Raw genomic sequence first — 21,396 nt, forward strand, 5'->3', positions numbered from 1 at the left:
CTATTAGAGGGTAGAAACCTGGAAGAGGTGATAAGCTGGACACATGGGCTCCATAAAAATCTCACTTGCCTTGAAGATGCCAAGTCTGTAGTGTAACATAGGAATATTGACACAACATAATGAATTTATTCTTGGGGGTCAATATTTTGCTGAGTCAAACAAATACAAGAAAGAAAAAAATAAAACACATCCACACAAACTCAAAGGAGCTCTAGATAAACCATAGAAATCCCTGAACTGGCCCACTTTCCCAGCTTTCCACCCATCCCTCATGTAAAGGTGGTGGTCCGCCTCCATATTCAGATACTTTTTTTGGAGTAATTCGGAGAAGAAAATGACTGAAGCAGGAAACCATTCAAAGAACACAGACAATTACCACAGAGCAACAACATTTGCAAGAGGAGTTCAGGGTAAACAACTTGAGGAAACAAGTAGAAATCCAGAAATACCAAAGTAAAATGTAGAAAAGGAAGGAACTCTACTAAATGAATTTGTAAGACAGGGTGAACTTTATGTTACACAGAAAGCGTGATCAGAAAAGGGGCCTGGCTGCTTACAGGAGACACACACAGACTCTGCCCTCTTGTTTTGATCTGGTCCTCGGTTACTTTGCCCGTATACAGGTCGTCATTCTCATGTTGGAAGGTGAACCTTTGTTGGATTCCAAGGTCTTACGGATTTGATGAAAAGCATTGTCATGATAGGATGCTGCCTGTGCCAAGGCGTTATCTGTAGTAAGTGATAGTCTGCCTTCAGATGATACACTTGTTTTCAGATCATTAGACGGTGCATTTTTCCATGTGGTCAGATAATTTGCTGTATGTGTTCTTACAAGCCTTAGGTGTGGTCTTTACTCAGACGTGACTTTGCCACGGGGTATGCAGAACACCTGTGAAGTGCTTGAGAGATTGCTGCCACCTAAAGAGAGATTCTACCATGTTACTCATAGGGGTCTGCTGGAGATCAGCCTCTAATTGAGGTTCTTATTAACAACAATCTGCTCCAGGAAAACATTAGGTGCTTCCGTATGTTTTTTTGAAATGATGGCCACAGTTTACCTTTCATCACAGCTGGTAGCGGGTTTAAACTCTGTCCTCGAGCGTTTAGTTTAGACCCTTTGGTCTGCTATTCAAAATAACTTCATTAATGCTTTCCATTTCTTACTAATGCAGTCGATTATGATCATGACAAGTTCCACTTCTAGAGCCTGTTTCTAAATCCTTTCCCAGATTCCACACCTCCTCGTATTTAAGTAAAAGAGCAGTAAAGGACATCATGATTACATTTCTACTCCAGTGTATTCTGTTGAGTTATAGAGCCTGGAAGAAAATTTAAACTGAAGTGCTGCTAGCAAGTTCAAATTACTTTTAAAGCAAATAGCATACACAAAGAAAGTGAAGATTTATCAAAGCATGACATTTGTTTTTTATATTACAAAAATCCCACATAAATTGACTTTAATTTGGAAAAAGAAAAGCATTTGGCCTCCAGCAGCTCACAAAATCATGATTATGTTGTTTGACTCCTTGCATGTTGTGCAGCTGCTCCTTCGCCACCACTTTACAATAATGAGGGTGTTTGATCGTCACTCTGTAGCAGCGTGCTGCTAATGTTAACAAACAATTAAAAGTGCAAGTACTGATAACGTGCTGTGAGTTTGCTTTTTATATTTTAATCACATAATTCGCCTCCATACCAGTTCTGCACTCCTCTTCTTTTAGCAGTGAAGTGTCCGGCACATGGCCTGAATCCCCTTGAACGCTTGTCATCGCTAAGCAGAGAGGTCTCTCATGTTTGCTTCCGTCTTCATTCTTGGAAAGCAGTGGATGCTTGAAGACAACAGAGAGGTAATTCACTGCTTTTTACAAATATTAAAAACAACTATTGAAACCTCATAGAATCCTGAAGAAAAACACTACATTTAAATGCATCAGCTTGTAAAATACAAAACAAGAGTGGCTTTAATCTTTTGAGATGTTAGAACAAGATGAACTCATTAATAGTTTGTGTCAGTCTACCTTGCCAAACATGACGCTGGTGCTGCCAGAAGCCTTCTAAAAATGAAAATCATTTGTATCCATAAACACCTAAGAGGATCATATCACATTTTAATTATTGTATGGCATCTGATTTAAATTTATTTGGCTTCTATTAAATTTGTCTCCTGTGTACTGGAATTTGTCAACATGCCAAAGATGTGATGGCAGTTGGTGATTTTCCATTGTGCCATCGTGACAGGTGTGTGCATGACTGTGCCCAGAAATATACTGCCACCACATTCCAGATTGGTTCACGTCTCATAAAGATACATTTGAATTATGAAGGAAGATAATTATTGGATGCAGTTTTCAAAATGTTTTTCGGGTAGACGGACACTGTGAATTTGGAATACAGACAGGAAATACAGAGTGTGGATTTTATGGGGCACTAAAATGTCCAAAATAACAACCGGAGAACCCAAAGTCACAACAGAAAAGGGAAATCTATTTATAAACAAAGGAATAATTACAGACAAGGCGAAAGGACTAGCTGGACAAAGGAGTGCCCTGAGTGCCCGAAGCGTGGCTGGTCCACTTACTCACTACTACAGTTGTGCTTTAAAGTTTGTGAACAATTTAGAACGTTCTATATTTCTATATAGACCTAAAATGCCATCAGATTTTCACTCAAGTCCTAAAAGTAGATAAAGAGAAACCAGTTAAACAAATGAGACAAAAATATTATACTTGGTCATTTATTTATTGAGGAAAATGATCAATTATTACATATTTGTGAATGGCAAAAGTATGTGAACCTCTAGGATTAGCAGTTAGTTTGAAGGTGAGGTGTCAGGTGTTTTCAGTCAATGGGATGACAATCAGGTGTGAGGTGGAACCCTGTGTTATTTAAAGAACAGGGATCTATCAAAGTCTGCTCTTCACAACACATGTTTGTGGAAGTGTATCATGGCACGAATGAAGGAGATTTCTGAGGACCTCAGAAAAAGAGTTGTTGATGCTCGTCAGGCAGGAAAAGGTTACAAAACCATCTCTAAAGAGTTTGGACTCCACCAATCCACAGTCAGACAGATTGTGTACAAATGGAGGAAATTCAAGACCATTGCTACCCTCCCCAGGAGTGGTCGACCAACAAAGATCACTTCAAGAGCAAGGCATGTAATAGTCGGCAAGGTCACAAAGGACCATAGGGTAACTTCTAACCAACTGAAGGCCTCTCTCACATTGGCTAATGTTCATGTTTATGAGTCCACCATCAGGAGAACACTGAACAACAATGGTGTGCATGGCAGGGTTTCAAGGAGAAAGCCACCGCTCTCCAAAAAAAAAATTGCTGCTCATCTGCAGTTGGCTAAGGATTTCGTGGACAAACCAGAAGGCTATTGGAAGGATGTTTTGTGGACGGATGAGACCAAAATAGAACTTTTTGGTTTAAATGAAAAGCGTTACGTTTGGAGAAAGGAAAACACTGCATTCCAGCATAAGAACCTTATCCCATCTGTGAAACATGGTGGTATCATGGTTTGGGCCTGTTTTGCTGCATCTGGGCCAGGATGGCTTGCCTTCATTGATGGAAAAATGAATTCTGAATTATATCAGAGAATTCTAAAGGAAAATGTCAAGACATCTGTCCATGAACTGAATCTCAAGAGAAGGTGGGTCACGCAGCAAGACAACGACTCTAAGCACACAAGTTGTTCTACCAAAGAGGTTAAAGAAGAATAAAGTTAATGTGTTGGAATGGCCAAGTCAAAGTCCTGACCTTAATCCAATAGAAATGTTGTGGAAGGACCTGAAGCGAGCAGTTAATGTGAGGAAACCCACCAACATCACAGAGTTGAAGCTGTTCTGTACGGAGGAATAGGCTAAAATTCCTCCAAGCCGGTGTGCAGGAATGATCAAAAGTTACCAGAAACGTTTAGTTGCAGTTATTGCTGCAAAGGGGGCTCACATCAGATACTGAAAGCAAAAGTTCACATACTTTTACCACTCACAAATACTGTATGTAATATTCGATCATTTTCCTCAATAAATAAATGACAAAGTATAATATTTTTGGTTTCTCTTTATTTACTTTGAGGACTTGAGTCAAAATGTGATGATGTTTTAGGTCATATTTATGTGGAAATATAGAAAATTCTAAAGAGTTCACAAACTTTCAAGCACAACTGTAGGCATTTTTCTCCTTGTCACCAGTGAGCTGTTTTCCTTTCCTCTATTAGTTGAGGCCTTGTGCAACTGCCACGTTAAAACTCCAAGCTTAGTGGACTCAAGGGAAGAAGGTCCTTTTAAGCTGTGCCCCATCCTGCTTCTGGATTCCCCTTGGTGAGCACTTCCTGGATCCCAGATGAAGTCATCAAATCCCTTGTATCATATGGGTAAAACCCCTCCAAAAAAAAAGCACCTGCAGGTTCTTTTCACTGTAGAAATGTTCTGGAAAGGATCAGATTGGTTGTGCTCCCCATTTCTCATGTGAGGCCACAATACGCTGCCCTCAGACACCCAGGGGAATCTCAAACACACTCATAGGATTTCTCCGACTGAATATAGTATCTTGAGTGACACCCTGTTTTGGTGATAGCATCCACAGTTTATCAAGAAAAGTATTACTAAGCTTTACAAGAACCTATCATCTGTACCTGAAGAATTGTCTCACAACTGCTTATAAAGACGTGCATTGCTTTACTAATGAATTAAATGATCACTTTAATTAGAAGCAGATGGCACAGTGATTAGTGCTGCTCACTCAGCTTGAGCAGGCTCGGTTTGATTCCTAATTATTCACCGTTTGTGAGGAATGTGTGCTTGCCACCATGTCCCAAAGATATGCATACTAAGAAACAAATAAATAAACGAGCGCAATAAATTTAAGAGTAGGTGAGTGTATGTGGTGGGAATACAATCAGAGTAACAAAATAAGTGTAGCAACCCTAAAGATGACAGGTACTCTCGTGCAGACCTCAAAGCATATCTTTAGGTTGAAGAATAGTCAGGTCATAGCAAAGGTCAGTGCAGTTAAACATAAGATCAGTCCCCCAGTCTTATTGGACAATGTAAAACTCACGTCAAAGAAGGGAGCTAGTTAAAAACAGATTTCAAGAACCATATTTAATTTCCTCTGGAATATATTCTTTCACAATATCTTGCATAAACTTTAAACAAAGGTTATTAATAAATGAATAACCCATTCAAACATAGTTAATACATTATTTACAAGTTCTTGACAATAAGCAGGTTCAAATGATGGTTGAATGGATTTAATGAAATCATCATAAAGTAATAAATTGTGATATACTGTACTCAAAGATACTCTTCTTGTAGTAATGCCTGATATTAAAATGTAATTCTCAAGAGCAAGATCCTTCATTTAAGTTTGAGATTCAGGTATTGCATGTTTTCTAGTATTTCATTAAAATCTGAAATGCTACACAAAAGAAGATCTGCTTGTTTTGGAGGCAAGTGTGATGACACTTTGTAAATACGGTCTCAGTCTGGACTTTGTATTAGTAAGGAACAGAGCACATGAGGAGCAGATATTCAGTTTGAAATTCAGTTTATTCTACACAATTTACAGGAAGGGGTGAAGTCACTGCAAGGAGACTAAACATCAGAGAGAGGAGATAAAGAGAACGTTTCTGTTGGGGTTCTTATTCTTCAACCATTCCTTTCTATAAGAGGAAAAGAAAAGGAAAATTAGTATAAATACACTTGATATTATGTATGTTAAAAAAAACTCATTGCTAATAGTACAAGTGCACAGCTGAATATTATAGATGTTGGACAGAAAAGCACGCTGGAGTTTGTGTGACATAGTCAAGCAAGCACATGGAATAATGTCACACGGGAGGGCTCAGAAATGGCAGCGCTTCTCTTACTTATACGGAGAGCTCAGTGCAGACAGCGTTATTATTACAAAGAAACTACTTCGGCTGCATGTGAAACCAATTTTAAAATCCCACTTCTCACTTGTTGTTCCCCGAAGGTGTTGTATCCAGAACATAAAATGACCGTTTCCAAATTCCCAACACTCCCTGTATAGACATGCAGAGTTGCTCTTTCTTTGCTAGTGTCATTTAAAGGACAGACTTCTCATTCCTTTTTGTTACCTTAGTGTTTCTCTGGTCCCTGACAGCCCCCAATATAGTCCTCATCATTTGATAGACAAACATATTGCACATCTTAATGTTCCAATTTGGATGACAGAGAATCACTCATAAGAAACTGTGCAGTGGACATAAGAAGATCTGTTTGTTTGTAACCTGATCATTTGGGTGATGTGTTGTTGTTTTCTAAAGTACACTGTTTGAAGTGTATCAAGATATTGGACAGACTTTGAAATAAGGAGACAACTTGACATCCAACCCAAGAACGAAATTGTTAAGCCTGAATACTGTTGAGTGTACCTGTATGGCATACACGCCATGCCCACTCTTTTTCAAAAGCAATGGAAGAGATGTACTTGGATGGGAGTGGAGTGCAGATGAAATAGGGGGAGTGGAACTGATTTATTGGAAGCTGAGCTTTGTGCAAATTTTGGAAAAAGTACTAATGCAGAAGCAAATGTTTTCATGTTCCTCATCCTTCATACCGAATCAGGTGTTGTTCAGTTTTCAGTTTCCAATCCATACATTTTAAAAGCTATTAATACATTATACAAAAAATAAAAAATAATTAAAATTAATAAATATAACAAATGCAATAATTGACCACTGCTGCTAACCAAGATATTTTCCTTAAAAAAACTTACATCAATAATCTTAGCTCTTTCAGAATTCCACCCTGCATTTACTGGGAGTTGACCAAGGAAAGTACCAGGTCGTCTGGACATGTGTGAACAAGGAAATGCCAGTGAAGTCTTGGGATTTTTAGTTTGGGGGATTTTTTTTCCTGACCCTTATATGTTAGAAAAGCTAAAGTTAGTAGATAAAGCAACACGTCTTGCTGGTTGATAGGTGGCAGCACACAGTTCCTTCAAGAATAGAGGCAGCTTTGGGGCTACATGAGACACCTGACCTCTTTAGCCCTGTAAGGCTACACATAGCCCATAGGTGCAGGGATAGCAGATGTAACTATGGGGAGTTCTAGCCTGATGTTTTTATAGCCAAAGGGGGCCATCCATTTTTGATGTCCAAGTTGCCATTAGCCTTGGTATCTACATGAACTCATGACATTGACGGTCATGACCGCGATGGACTAGCACAATGTGAACACCTAAACTAGCAAGGTTTGTGCATTAAAACTGCTTAGTGCAGTTAATTATACAGTGTCAAAATAACTAAATATAGTGTTTCTTTAATAATAAACAAATTATGACATCATTGCTTCCGTAATTAAAAAAATACTCTTCATAAAAATAGATTCCAAAAGAGATCAACAAACATTAAAAGCAATAAAACCAATCTTTCATTCATAGTGCCTAACCATCCAGTTAGAAAACTTGAACAGGAAGTCTAGTGAAGTCTACATCAATTTCTGAAGCCCAGGGCCCCATTGCTGTAAGGCTACTTCCAGACGAAGACCACAGCTGTTTTCCTCCCACTTGCTCAAAAGCTCCATTGCTCCAATGCCTCGGATTCCCTTTCTCACTCTCTGACACTTCTTTCAGAACCTGCAGAGAAAATTCCGGGTTCTAGCAGCACACATCTTGGGTCATCTGTTCAGAAAAGTCTCAGCAGTAGATGTCACCCCTTTACTGCTCTAGCAACTTGTTTCAAACCTTCCGTCCCACTCCAACAAGAAACAAACAGCAATTCTCATGTTACACTTCTTGAACCCCAGGTCAGTTTCCACACATCACTGTTCTGAAACGACCGATCCTTTTTCCCTCTTTCCTTTTCTGTCTGTGTTCTGCTCAGACACCTTTATACATTTATGGCTGCTGGTGCTTTCACTAACAACCCACAGGGTGTTAATGTAGAAATGATGAAGTGATCGCACCTGCATGTTAAACAACCAATCATCTCATCTGAATGACCTGTGACCACACGGCTTCACAGCAGTATGTACCCAGACTAACACCCACAAGCCTAAGCCACAGTGTTTTTTTCTTTAATATGCTGCACCACCACAGACCCCAAACATGTTGTATCACACCATGAACCCAGAAGTGTCTGCTTCCAGACAGGGCTATTGTGGGTCAAGAATCAGGAAGTAAATTGCTATGATGTTCACTGTCAGGAAAATGAGAGGGTAAAACATCCAGATGACAGACAATGAAAGAAAGAGAAACACTGCTTTGGTGTGATAATTAAGAGGTGGGGATATGGATAAGCCACCCAGGCAGAAAAGCAGGGGTTAGGACTCTATACAAAGGCACATTGGAACTCAAGTCATCCCTGCATTGACATTTCCATTTTGTCTTTTATTAACAAACCTAAACATACTATTATTTAAAATATCTTGATTATTCTAAACATTGAGAGATGGCAGGATGATGCTTTAATTTATTAAATTGAAGAACAGAATGAACAGAAGGAAGCTAAGATAATGCTGACTAAAAAAATCTAAACTTTATAACCTGAAATGTCAGCCAATACTACGGCTAAAGCATTACAATATGAAGCCATCTGATTCACACACTGCATTGTGTTTTTTTCCTAAAATAACCAATATAAGAACATGGCATAGACTGTGCCTATGGTAGGGAGATGTTCAAAGATCAGGGCTCAATGTAGCATCAGATTGTTTTTATTGATTCAAAAATGATTTTTTTTTCATATATATACATATATATATGGATAATTTTTGTTCATTCAGTTTTCACTGTTATCATAACACACTATACAGATAGATAGATAGATAGATAGATAGATAGATAGATAGATAGATAGATAAATAATATAACCTGACCTTGACACCAATATCTCGGCTTTTGGCCCGCAGCTTGTTGACCTGAGACTCGGCAATATCAGCTCTTTCTTCAGCCTCGTCCAGCTCATGCTGCAGCTTTCGGAACTTAGCCAGGTTTGTATTAGCCTGTTCCTCCTAAATCAAGAAAGTGGACACGTCAGATGATGACTTAACACAACAAAATAAATTACTTAGTATAAGTGAACAATAGTTACATTGATTGCAGCTCTATTTGAATTTTAAAACTAGAGATTTTTTAACAACGAAGTAGCTCAAGCATCAGATTTACAAATCCAGGTATTTGCAGCTGCTTCTTCCTGTCAAGACTGTTCTTTTTCTAAGGGCTTACACATAAGGCATTTTTTTTATTTAGCTTAACATTTAACTATACTCGAGAAGGACTTTGGCTGTCCCTGGTGAAAGAACTTCTGTTGGACAAGTTTGTAAATACAAATAGCCTGTGTGGTTCTCAGACCATTGCAATGAAGACAGCTCCAGCTTTTCTTTCTCTCTATGTAACTCTGTTTTTTTGGATAACTACTTAGACATAGTTGTACAGTATGTTTTTCCCCATCCTGAATTTCTCTCTCTTCAAATTATTATAGGTCTCTACCAACAACATCAATCAATCAATCAATCAATCAATCAATTGATTGATTGATTGATTGAACAACATAACTTTAATTCACCCTTTGGCCACCAAAGACATCAAGACTAGAGAAGGTTAGGAGCGCGCACTGATAGAGTGCATTGCCGCACCCATCAAACGACAAACCAACTCAGGATCCAGATTAGGACCCAAGTGCAGCCATGCAACGGGTGATACCACAGCACCACACTAGTTCAGATGGAGTGGAACAGTGTGAGGTTTTTTTTTATGGTGGCTGAAGTGCCAATTCTGCCACCAACCCCAAGTTTTTCCCTGCAGGTTGGAGGGCCTACATGTAGGGGCGGATGTAGATTAACGTCATATCCAGACTAGAGAGAAACAAGGATATTAATGACAATAATCATAAAGACTGCCTACCGAATCAAAATATTCTGAGCCAAGGCTTAATGCATATAAAAATAGACTGCATCACCTATATGTTTAATAAATACTTTTAGATGTAACGAAGGTTTACTTGCTATCCAAGCACAAAAACATACATAAACATAATATATAATATATCATCTTATTTCTTTCTATAGCACTCTTTAGGTGCAGGTGCAGAGCGTTGTGAACAACACTCAGTTAAAATACAAGTACTGATTACACTAATTACTAAATATGGAACTGGTACACATATAAATTCAGATTTGTTAAAAAACAGAAAGAACAAGATTACACATAAATGGAAACCAACAGTATCTAATGAACTGATGAATTATGGCCATTTGACAATGGTGGCAATTAAACATGTAAAAGAGGAAATAAAAAATAAAGTCACAGTCCCAGAGACCCTTGCCAACTGCCTGCCTACCCACTACCGAGTTTTCAATAGTAGAGTTTGCAGTGGCCCTCCAATCTGATGAATGAATTGATTATGATAACGTTTGGCATTAATTCATTATATATTTTCTAAATTCCTAAAGTTATGAGTGGATGGGCATGAATGTATACATTTTTAAAAATACTCATTAAAAATATTCCATCATTACATACAGGGATGTATTACATATACAGCATCATTTAGATGACAACCTGGGTTACACAGGAACCAAAGACTGAGAAGCCATAGAAAAGCCATCATGCCAACCCAAAATGCCTAGCACTGAATTTAAGAGTGGATCATAAATAACTTGATCCAGTATGCTGGATGAAATTCTTGTGATGTTGATTTGAAAAAATAAGGCAGAACAAAACTTGTAGAAAACCTTTAGACAATTTAAATGTAAAACATATCCTATCACAAAAAGTGCAAATCCATGCATGCAACAAAACAGGAAATGTGAATTTACGCTGGTACATTATTGTCTTAGAAGGTAATGTCTTTGTGTATGGACTTACATGTGAACTGTGTGCAATAAGTGAGCCTGCCCCTTATTACCCAGAATGATATGCAGTTCAACCTGATTAGTGAGTCAATGTAAACAGGGAGAGGACATGAAAAAGCCATTTATTGTGTCGGCATGCTTGAGTAAGAAGCTGTACCTTTATCCGTTCAAATACCTGCTATCAAATCTATTTGACTAGCATAGCATTGACAAGAGACCATGTCTGTGGTAACAATTAATCTTTACTACATTTGTGTTTGTTAAAAATAACATTTCAGTCCAAAAATGAAATACACTGTAATAAGGCGCTATATAGCGCCTGACCCGGCACATACTGATGCAGAGGCACATACAAAATAAACAGAGGCTTTATTAATTCTTCCCCCATGGGCACACGTCTTCCCCGTGACCCAAAGGTAACATACAGTCCCAATACAGCAATCACAACAGCACCAAACACTCTTCTCCTTTACCACCACTCCTACTCTAGCTTAGTCCTCCTCCTCCCAACTCTGGCTCCCGAGTGGTGGTGGATGGCCCCTTTTATATCCCACCCAGAAGCGTTCCAGGTAATTCCGTGTGGGGCTGAAGACTCGTCCAGCCAGGTTGTTTAGACCATACAGCACCCCCTAGCGGCCACCCCAGCTCCAACCAGGCTGTGGAAGATTCCATCTTCCATAGAGCCAGGCGGGAGGCTGGAAAATCATCGTCGGTCCAGGAGGCTGCCACCAAGCAGCCCAGGGGAGGTACTGAGCTGTCCATGTTTGCTCCCCCAGGAACATATGCAGCAGGGGCGACCCAGCCGTCCATAACAACACATATATTATGCCATGATATGGATTTTTGGCCATATTACCCACTCCTGATTGAACTCATGGCCCAAGTTACAATTAGTAATTAAACTGTCTGTTCCTTTCCATGATGCATGATTAGTAATTATACCTTAACATACATAGTCAACTCTTGTTATCCAATCGTAATCCTTTCCTGAAAACAGGTCAGAAAATGAAAAATCAGACATCGAAAAACTATTCCCCATTATGTTAAATGGGAAAAATAATAATGCCCATTAGGAAACACCCCCAGTTAGTTTCACCAAATATAACTAACATACTCTTCAACACATACTGTATTTAACAATCAACCCTAGATTTCTCCATGATATGAAACTGTTCATTTATCATTTACCTAATTAAGAAACTTCTAAAGTAGCCATTAATGGGAATGGTTCTGCACATTAAACTATATTTGGGATGCAAGTGAGAAACCAGATCTTCACTGCTCCTATTCAGAGGGAAGTCTTGCCTCCCTGGCTGACCATCATGGTGGTCCTGTCACACAGCAATATTAGTAATGAAATTTATGCAAAAAAAAAGAAAAAGAAAAAGAAAGTCCTCTACCTCTTCAATTGCTTTCACCTTTTTACATATTTGGAGACAATTTTGAAGTATACACAGAATTGTCACTCTGCTAACATAAACTAAGTTCATCATAGCATTTAAATATTTGTTAAAATATGAAAACAACACTTTTAATTTAAAAATATATGCTCACCCATTAAATTAATCTGAACATTCTGGATAATTTGTTTTATTTCTTTAATTGCTGTTTTTTTTTTTTTAAAGTATTGTCATAATCTGTTAAAATGTATTCAAAAATTGCAAACTTCTACAGCTTTTAAGTGAAACTGAAAAGTGAGATACTTACAGCCTCCTCGGCAGTCCTTTTATACGCCTTCACCTTCAGTTGCAGTTTATCAACCAGATCTTGCAAGCGAGCCATATTCTTGCGGTCCTCCTCAGTCTGTAGAAACAAGAACAAAGCAGGTGAGAAGAAGTTGTTCAGTAAACCAGTTCAGAATTCTTTTGTGAATTACATCATGTGAAGCATTCAGATACCTGGTAGGTGAGCTCTTTGATGCGCCTCTCGTACTTCCTGGCTCCTTTCACAGCCTCAATGCTCTTTCTCTGTTCTGCTTCCAATTCATTTTCCAGTTCACGCACCTTAACAAAGTATATTGTAAAACTATAAGACACAAAATAAACTGCAGAAGGTAAGGTTCAAATACTTCACTACACTTACACGGGCCTCCAGCTTTTGCAGCTGCTTTTTGCCACCTTTCATGGCAATTTGCTCTGCCTCATCCAGCCGGTGCTGCAGGTCTTTAATGGTCTGTTCCATGTTCTTCTTCATACGTTCCAGGTGGGCACTGGTGTCTTGTTCCTTCTTCAGCTCCTCTGCCATCATGGCTGCATCAGTGATGGCTTTTTTGGCTTTCTCTTCTGCATTCCTACACTCTTGCACAGCCTCCTCCACCTCAGTTTGAAGTTGAGCAGTGTCACCTTCCAGCTTTTTCTTCTGGTTAATTAGGCTAGTGTTCTGGAAAGAAGATGGAATTAAACTCCCATGGGGTCAGCATGTAGATGCTACAGGAATAAAGGCATTTACTGAATGCAAATGCATTGTGATGACTGTTTTAATGCAGTTGTACTTTAATACCTGAGAATGCAGTAACTGGACCCTCTCGCTGATCTCGATGAGCTCTTGCTCAGCAAGCTTGCGTGCTCTTTCAGTCTGCTCCACTACTCCCCTTAATTCTTCCAGTTCGGCCTGCAAGAGGTTGTTGCGCCGTTCCACAATTGCAATATTCTCTTTAAGATCATCATTCACTCTTAGAGAATCATCAAGTTGAACCTGGGCATCCTATGGAGTTGCAAGAGAATAAGGAGGCATATGTCATACACTCAATACATGTACCACAGTTAAACCATCATAACCAGTACATTTCAGAATAATATCTTAAAGTAAGAGCATTAGATGAATCTTGTAACTAAAACAAATTGTTAGAGACTATAAAAGTAGCCTCTCTCAACTTCCAGTACCTTTAGGTGAGCGTGGATACTCTTAAGCTGTTTCTGGGCTTCAGCAGCCTGTCTGTTAGCCTGACTCAACTGAACTTCCATCTCATTGAGATCTCCCTCCATCTTCTTCTTTATCCTTAGAGCCTCATTTCTGCTCCGAGTCTCTGATTCCAGTGAGGTCTGCAGAGAATCCACAACCCTTTGGTGGTTCCTTTTCGCCTGTTCCATCTCCTCATCCTTCTCAGAAAGCTTCCGCTCAATATCAGCCTTAACCTGGTTAAATTCAAGTTGGGCTCGGAGGATCTTGCCTTCCTCATGCTCCAGAGTAGCCTGATGGAGTTGATATTACAGAAGAGTTTATGTGTATATTTGAGATATTCAAATGAGTATATCTGTTAGCATACTACACATCATTTCAGGTTAACTGTTTACAGCATAACATAACATTCGGAAATGCAGTTAAGGCAATTGAAGGTCGTGTAGGATTTATTAGTAGTAGTAGTTTATCCTGTCAGCACTGGGCACAATTCAGAAACCAACTACCAACAGGAAACTGATCTGTTCTAAGGTTCAGTTATCCACATACCCACTCACACACTCACAGTCAATTGGCCTGAACTACATGTCCTTCTGGATTTATGAGCAAATCCAAAGCATCAGAAGGAGAAACTCACACAGGCATGAAGAAAAAGGGGCAAACTTTATATGGGCAACAATCAAGTATGGGATCAAATGCAGGATGCTAGAGCTATGAGATGTATTAGGCAGCAGCACTAACCACTGTGCTACTGCTCTACCTACATAAAAATTCCACATGCAAAACAATGTAGCACCAAACCTCAGCTTCTTCTAAAGATGTCTGCAGATCAACTTTCTCTTGTTCCAGTTGCTTGCGGACTTTTTCCAGTTCATGAATGCTCTTGCCACTTTCTCCAAGTTGTTCGGTAAGATCTGAAATCTCCTCTACAAGAAGCAACCAAGTGGTTTGTATCTATTAGTAACTTAGTATCTTTGCTTAAGATATCTTAAGAAAAGACAGCTAAGCAAATGTTTTGTACTTGATTTGAATCAAATACAAGTGAACAATTACTTTGTCCCATGACTAGGGTTGCCATATTCTTCTGAAACCAATGGGGAGTATAGTGAGGAGGTAGGCTGGTGCCTGTTTGAATGTTGGGAATGGTGATTGTTAGACTGGCTTATACCTGAGATTTCATACATCTAATTTTTATCATGTTTTGAAATTCTTACACATACAGTGCATCCGGAAAGTATTCACAGTGCATTACTTTTTCCACATTTTGTTATGTTACAGCTGTATTCCAAAATGGAGTAAATTCATTTTTTTTCCTCAGAATTCTACACACAACATCCTATAATGACAACATGAAAAAAGTTTACTTAAGATTTTTGCACATTTATTAAAAATAAAAAAATTGACAAAGCACATGTACATAAGTATTCACGGCCTTTGCCATGAAGCTCAAAGTTGAGCTCAGGTGCATCCTGTTTCCCCTGATCATCCTTGAGATGTTTCTGCAGCTTAATTGGAGTCCACCTGTGGTACATTCAGTTGATTGGACATGATTTGGAAAGGCACACACCTGTCTATATAAGGTCCCACAGTTGACAGTTCATGTCAGAGCACAAACCAAGCATGAAGTCAAAGGAATTGTCTGTAGACCTCCGAGACAGGATTGTCTCAAGGCACAAATCTGGGGAAGGTTACAGAAAAATTTCTGCTGCACTGTCCCAATGAGCACAGTGGCCTCCATCATCCGTGAGTGGAAGAAGTTCAAAACCACCAGGACTCTTCCTAGAGCTGGCCGGCCATCTAAACTTCCCAGGAGTGGGAAGAAGGGCCTTAGTCAGGGAGGTGACCAAGAACCCGATGGTCACTCTGTCAGAGCTCCAGAGGTCCTATGTGGAGAGAGGAGAACCTTCAAGAAGGACAACCATCTCAGCAGCAATCCACCAATCAGGCCTGTATGGTAGAATGGCCAGGCGGAAGCCACTCCTTAGTGAAAGGCACATGGCAGCCTGCCTGGAGTTTGCCAAAAGGCACCTGAAGGACTCTCAGACCATGAGAAACAAAATTCTCTAGTCTGATGAGACAAAGATTGAACTCACTGGTGTGAATGCCAGGCGTCATGTTTGGAGGAAACCAGGCACCACTCATCACCACTAGGCCAATACCATCCCTACAGTGAAGCATGGTGGTGGCAGCATCATGTTGTGGGGATGTATTTTAGTGGCAGGAACTGGAAGACTAGTCAGGATAAAGGGAAAGATGACTGCAGCAATGTACAGAGACATCCTGGATGAAAACCTGCTCCAGAGCGCTCTTGACCTCAGACTGGGGCGACGGTTCATCTTTCAGCAGGACAACGAGCCAAAGCACACATCCAAGATATCAAAAGAGTGGCTTCAGGACAACTCTGTGAATGTCCTTGAGTGGCCCAGCCAGAGCACAGACTTGAATACAATTGAACATCTATGGAGAGATCTTAAAATGGCTGTGCACCGATACTTCCCATCCATCCTGATGGAGCTTGAGAGGTGCTGCAAAGAGGAATGGGCAAAACTGGTCAAGGATATGTGTGCCAAGCTTGTGGCATTATATTCAAAAAGACTTGAGGGTGTAATTGCTGCCAAAAGTGCATCAACAAAGTATTGAGCAAAGGCTGTGAATACTTATGTACATGTGATTTCTCAGTTTTTTCATTTTTAATAAATTTGCAAAAACATCAAGTAAACTTTTTTCACATTGTCATTATGGGGTGTTGTGTGTAGAATTCTTAGGAAAAAAATAAATTTAATCCATTTTGGAATAAGGCTGTAACGTAACAAAATGTGGAAAAAGTGATGCGCTGTGAATACTTTCTGGATGCTGGTATTAGAATGTACATTTATATCTTTCAGCCCCATTAACACCCCCACACAGGGGGTTTCTTAGCCTTTCAGATAGCCTAGTACAAAGTTACTCTGCAAACTGAATATTATACGTGTGTATGGTTGGATTTTCCTTATGTCCGAAGCTCCTTGAGTGAACCAACAGATAATGGTACATCTCCCTGCCTACATTAAAGATGTAAAAAGTGTTCACATTTATAATATAGATCATATAGTTATACCACACTGCCGACTAGAACATCACATAAAGGGACCATTTTCCCACAGATCATCCAATGTGGTCTATCTAATTCTTTGTATGAAATGTCCCAACACTGCACTCTATGTGGGAGAAGCTGGACAAACACTCCACTAAAGAATGAATTTACAGGTTCCACATTAAGCATTGCAATAGGGATGTTCCTGTAGGAGCAGCACCCATGGACACTATGAAGACTTTACAGTCACAGTGCTTATGGGAAACATCAAAATACAGAAAGATAGAAAGGAATTGGAAGTTAAACTGATGCTAAAATTAAACAAATTTAAATCGAGACAAGAGTTTTATGACGATATATGAGGATTGTTTACATCTCTCGGACTGTCCCAGCCAACCTGCTTGCAGATCCACATAGTATGGAAAACTCAAAATCTTCAAAAGACTTTGTTGGACACTTATCTTATCAAAAGATCTTGACTATACACTGTTCTCCTCTCTTGCTAAATGAATCTTAGCCTGGAGGGTTCTATTATTTTTTATATTTAAGTTGACCCACTTAAAGGTTTTCCAATGCTATACCTGTCCTACTGTCTATATAAACACAGGGAACTCCAGTTTCTGCATTACATCTTGCCTGAAGAAGGGGCCTGAGCTGCCTTGAAATCTTGCATATTGTAATCTTTTCAGTTAGCCAGTAAAAAGTGCCATTTTGCTTGACTTTTCACTGAATTAAATTTACATTTACTCATATGGCTGATGCCTTAATCCAAGGTTACTAACAACATTTATGATACAATTGGTTACATTTCTTTTTATGTTTTTACAATTGGAGCACAGGCAGGTCAAGAGATTTGCTCATGGTCACACAGTGTCAGTAGGGGGATTTTAGGTAATTCCACAGATGAAGAACAAGGTTCTACACAGCCTTTTCAATGATACAGACTATAGTTATTAGTGAACTGTAGACAAAGCCTTATGCTTCTCAAATAACAATGACAACAAAAAAATAATGAAATAGGCTACCCTTTGACCACAAACTAAAAATCAACACTAGTCAGAGAAGTCCCAGATAGCTGTAGTATAATTAAAAATAAACGAATGAAATAAAATTTTCACTTAGCTGTTAGATGCTGGGCTCAGTGCCATTTTCTAAACTGTAAGCTAACTTTTCAATGAACATATTGACACAGGCATGAGCTTTGCGATCTCAAAACATCTAAGTGGTCATATCTTCTTTGAGGTTTGAAAAGGATTGATGTGGCTGGTGACCAACTGTAGCTCACTGATAAACAGCTAGCAAGTGCCTGTGTGCAACAACCTGAACAGTGCAAAATGTACATAAGTCACTTGAATGTATAAAATATGAGGTAAGGATATTTTTGAAATAAGTCCAGGAACCTAAGGGCTAATATATAGGGTTGTTTTAGGAAATACAGGACTTCTAATCACTTTGCCCATGAAGTTAACCTTATTTCTACCCAAATAAACATAATACCAGCTTTATTCTCTGTACTCTAAATAGAAGTGTAAATTAATTTTTGATATTCCATTAATCATATCTGTTATTAAAGAACATCTTCTGGAAGAGAGGGCTGCAAATTGATACCAGTAAATCATAGACAAACTTTTTTGATTTTTCTAGTGGTGGACTAGATGGAGTCATTCAGCATGTCATATTACATGTCTGACTTCATGAGAGTGCGCTGCCAACTGCCTCTGACTCACTAAGATGATGTAAATGAAGGCTACAACTGAAAATCTCTAGAAATGTCATCTAATGTGACATGACCTTAAGCTATTGTAACAACTGGAGTTGTAGTCCTGCAAATTAAAGCACTTGAGACTCAAATGCTGGAGTAGGAGTTATGTCAGAATTTTTATGACTGCAACTTCACAGCCCTGGGGACTCATGGATAATGCTGTGTGTAGAATTCACACTAAAACATGGCATACAGACAAAAGCGGAAAGGTGCGTACGCACAAAAAAATCCAGATGCATAAATCTACGCGTACGGCAACTTCCACTTTCTTCCACTAAATAAATCACGGCCAGCGTGAAAAGTAATGCACGTGCACGCACCTGCTGCCACTCCCCAACTCCTCCCAGAATTATGCCCCTTTGAATATGCAAATCAATATAAATAGCCCTTAAGCTCAGCGTTCTGTGAAAAGACAATGGCAAAAGCACAGGGGAAAATATATGAATTTCAGCGAAAACCAAGTGGAGGCAAGGAAAAACTTACTATTTGTTGGTTTAAACAGTGGTATAAACAACAATATAAAATTGATTGAGTGATAGAGGGTCGGAGAAATTCGAAAGTTCAAGTTCACAAAGTTGCACAGTGCCCAAAATAAAAAAGAATTTGTCAGATATCAAAGTCGCCATGAAAAGGTGAGTTGTAGCCCGCCATCTGAGAGTCATATGGAAGCTTATTAGGGTACAGAGTAAAGAAAAAAAATAGGCACACAATGGGAAAAAAGCACAGAACTTCATCTTAAATGCTTTAATTTACTAGTTTCTCAAATACCATCGTAACTAAAGTAGCATGTTAAATGCTTTGTTTTGTATGTGTTCTTCTATGTGCTCTATGTATGTGAATCATTACGTGCTTCTTAAACGGGCTTTCTCTTCCTCTGACAGGACACAGAATCCTTTACATTTGTGATATTACAGCTCTGTGAATAATTAAAATATCGAGATGTATACTTGATATCATTTTCATGATAGGAATTAAAGCATGTTATTAAACATGGGAGCACTGTGGCGCAGTGATAGTGACGAGCTGGTGCCTCGTTCAGAGATTGTTCCTGCCACCTGCAAGATGCTTGCTGAGCCGTACACGACCTTAAATGAAATAATTTATTGCAGCAGTACTGTCTCTTTCAAACGTACTAACCCCCAATTCCCATCCTTCCTTTTCTTTCTCCAAGTACCCAATTGCCACACAATCAGCTCTGTAACAGATGTCAAGCCATCTGTAAGCTTAGAACGTCGATTCTTCAAAACATTTAAAGAACATTGAAATATCTTCGTAGTGCATGTTTAAATATTCTATCCATTTATCCATCCAGTTTCACGCCTCCCCCAGCAAGAATACAGCGTGAGGCAGGAACAATCCCTGAACGGGGCACCAGCTCGTCACTAGTGCTGCGACACCATGTCCTCACATGTTTAACTATTAACAATATAGATTATTATTTTATCTGTATAATGTAATAAATATATTTTGCTGCATTTCATCTTAAAAATAATATTGTCATCATATGTAAATACGCCCTTTATAAAGTGGCTCAGGTTGTGCAGTATTATAACTGTATCGCAAGTTTACAGTGAGGTGATTGTACTAATAAGTACAAACAGTTCTACAAGGAGCACTTGATGGACTGATTGAGTGCGTTTATAGTTCCTGGGATGAAACTGTTTCTGAACCGCAAGGTCCGTACAGGAAAGGCTCTGAAGCGTTTGTCATATGAGAGCAGTTCAACAGACAGTGCTCATGGCTGAGGCAGCATGTACTTGATGCTGTATACCAATAATTCTCTTTCCGATCGGCTGCTGTAGAGCTGTGATTCCATACTCAGATACAGTGGGATAAATACCTGAGAGTAACAATGCTAAAGCAGCTATGGTATTTGGAATAGTGTGGCCATTCCGTGGACCATTATATTGTTACAGGCTAATTACAATTAGATGCCTTAAATTAATAAACAATATGTGGTTAATTTCAATGTATTTATAAAGCCTCATCGGGGATGTGGATCTAAAAAAGAAAGGGAAACCACATTGGAACAAAAGCACTGCTTTGACGCTGGGTGCCACCAGTTTAGTTTTTATACATCGCGATTTGAGCGTGGAAATGGAAGTACACAACATTTTTGTGAGTACGCACAATTTATACATGAGGCCCTTGGTCATGTGGGCACTCACGATAAACTATTTGCTGATGGTTAGTATTATCTTCTGTACACAACGAAAAATAAATATTAAAAGTTAAATCTATTTAGAACTGCTTTAGTGCACAGCTGGAAAGTTTCAGCTACTATAAATATGTGATTCCTATGTAAATACGCCCTTTATAAAGTGGCTCAGGTTGTGCAGTATTATAACTGTATCGCAAGTTTACAGTGAGGTGATTGTACTAATAAGTACAAACAGTTCTAAAAGGAAATATATGTGTAACCTTGGAAGAGCATTTAAATACAAATTAAAACATTTATATTTTTTTGAGCAGCAGGTAAATAAACCCTGTATCTTTGCTTTTTTGTTTCCCAGGTAGTTAATATAATAACTTTTGATATTCACAATTTGACACATTGTCTGATTACACAGAAACCCACCTTGCAGGTTTTTGTTTTCCCTTTTCAAGGTCTCCAGGTGGTCTAAAGCCTCTTCATAGGCGTTCTTCAGTTTGAAGAGTTCAGTGCTTAGTGACCTAGCTTCCTTTTGGGAACTCTCCAGTTCACTTTGGGACTCTTCAAACTTCTGTTTCCACTCATTCAAGACCTTTATTTTTTTAATAAAATAAATGTTTTGGAATACTGTTTGATACTTGTCATTATGCAAAATCTTCAATATGTATAATTAGCAAGTAATCAGAAA

The 21,396-nt window shown here is 38.9% G+C and overlaps 1 protein-coding gene and 1 long non-coding RNA gene across 5 annotated transcripts in view; one reads left to right on the forward strand and one right to left on the reverse strand.

Annotated features, from left to right (window-relative positions):
* LOC120525207 overlaps positions 1-21,396 on the forward strand; it is a 97,673-nt gene that overhangs the window by 16,247 nt on the left and 60,030 nt on the right. For 3 of the 4 annotated variants that reach the window (XR_005632905.1, XR_005632904.1, XR_005632906.1), the window contains one exon: positions 1,722-1,847. This is a non-coding gene — a long non-coding RNA (uncharacterized LOC120525207). The remainder of the gene's footprint in view (positions 1-1,721; positions 1,848-21,396) is intronic. The other variant, XR_005632908.1, reaches the window with a different exon arrangement.
* LOC120525164 (myosin-7-like) overlaps positions 5,534-21,396 on the reverse strand; it is a 36,360-nt gene continuing 20,497 nt past the window's right edge. Inside the window, exons 31-39 of the mRNA XM_039747243.1 lie at positions 21,135-21,300; positions 14,523-14,647; positions 13,706-14,014; positions 13,323-13,526; positions 12,906-13,202; positions 12,722-12,826; positions 12,531-12,626; positions 8,847-8,981; positions 5,534-5,665 (exon numbers count right to left, since the gene is read on the reverse strand). Coding sequence (XP_039603177.1) covers positions 5,645-5,665; positions 8,847-8,981; positions 12,531-12,626; positions 12,722-12,826; positions 12,906-13,202; positions 13,323-13,526; positions 13,706-14,014; positions 14,523-14,647; positions 21,135-21,300 — 1,458 coding nt within the window. The 3' untranslated portion in view covers positions 5,534-5,644. The remainder of the gene's footprint in view (positions 5,666-8,846; positions 8,982-12,530; positions 12,627-12,721; positions 12,827-12,905; positions 13,203-13,322; positions 13,527-13,705; positions 14,015-14,522; positions 14,648-21,134; positions 21,301-21,396) is intronic.

Source organism: Polypterus senegalus, chromosome 1, assembly GCF_016835505.1.
Source record: "Polypterus senegalus isolate Bchr_013 chromosome 1, ASM1683550v1, whole genome shotgun sequence".
NCBI classification, from domain to species: Eukaryota; Metazoa; Chordata; class Cladistia; order Polypteriformes; family Polypteridae; genus Polypterus; species Polypterus senegalus.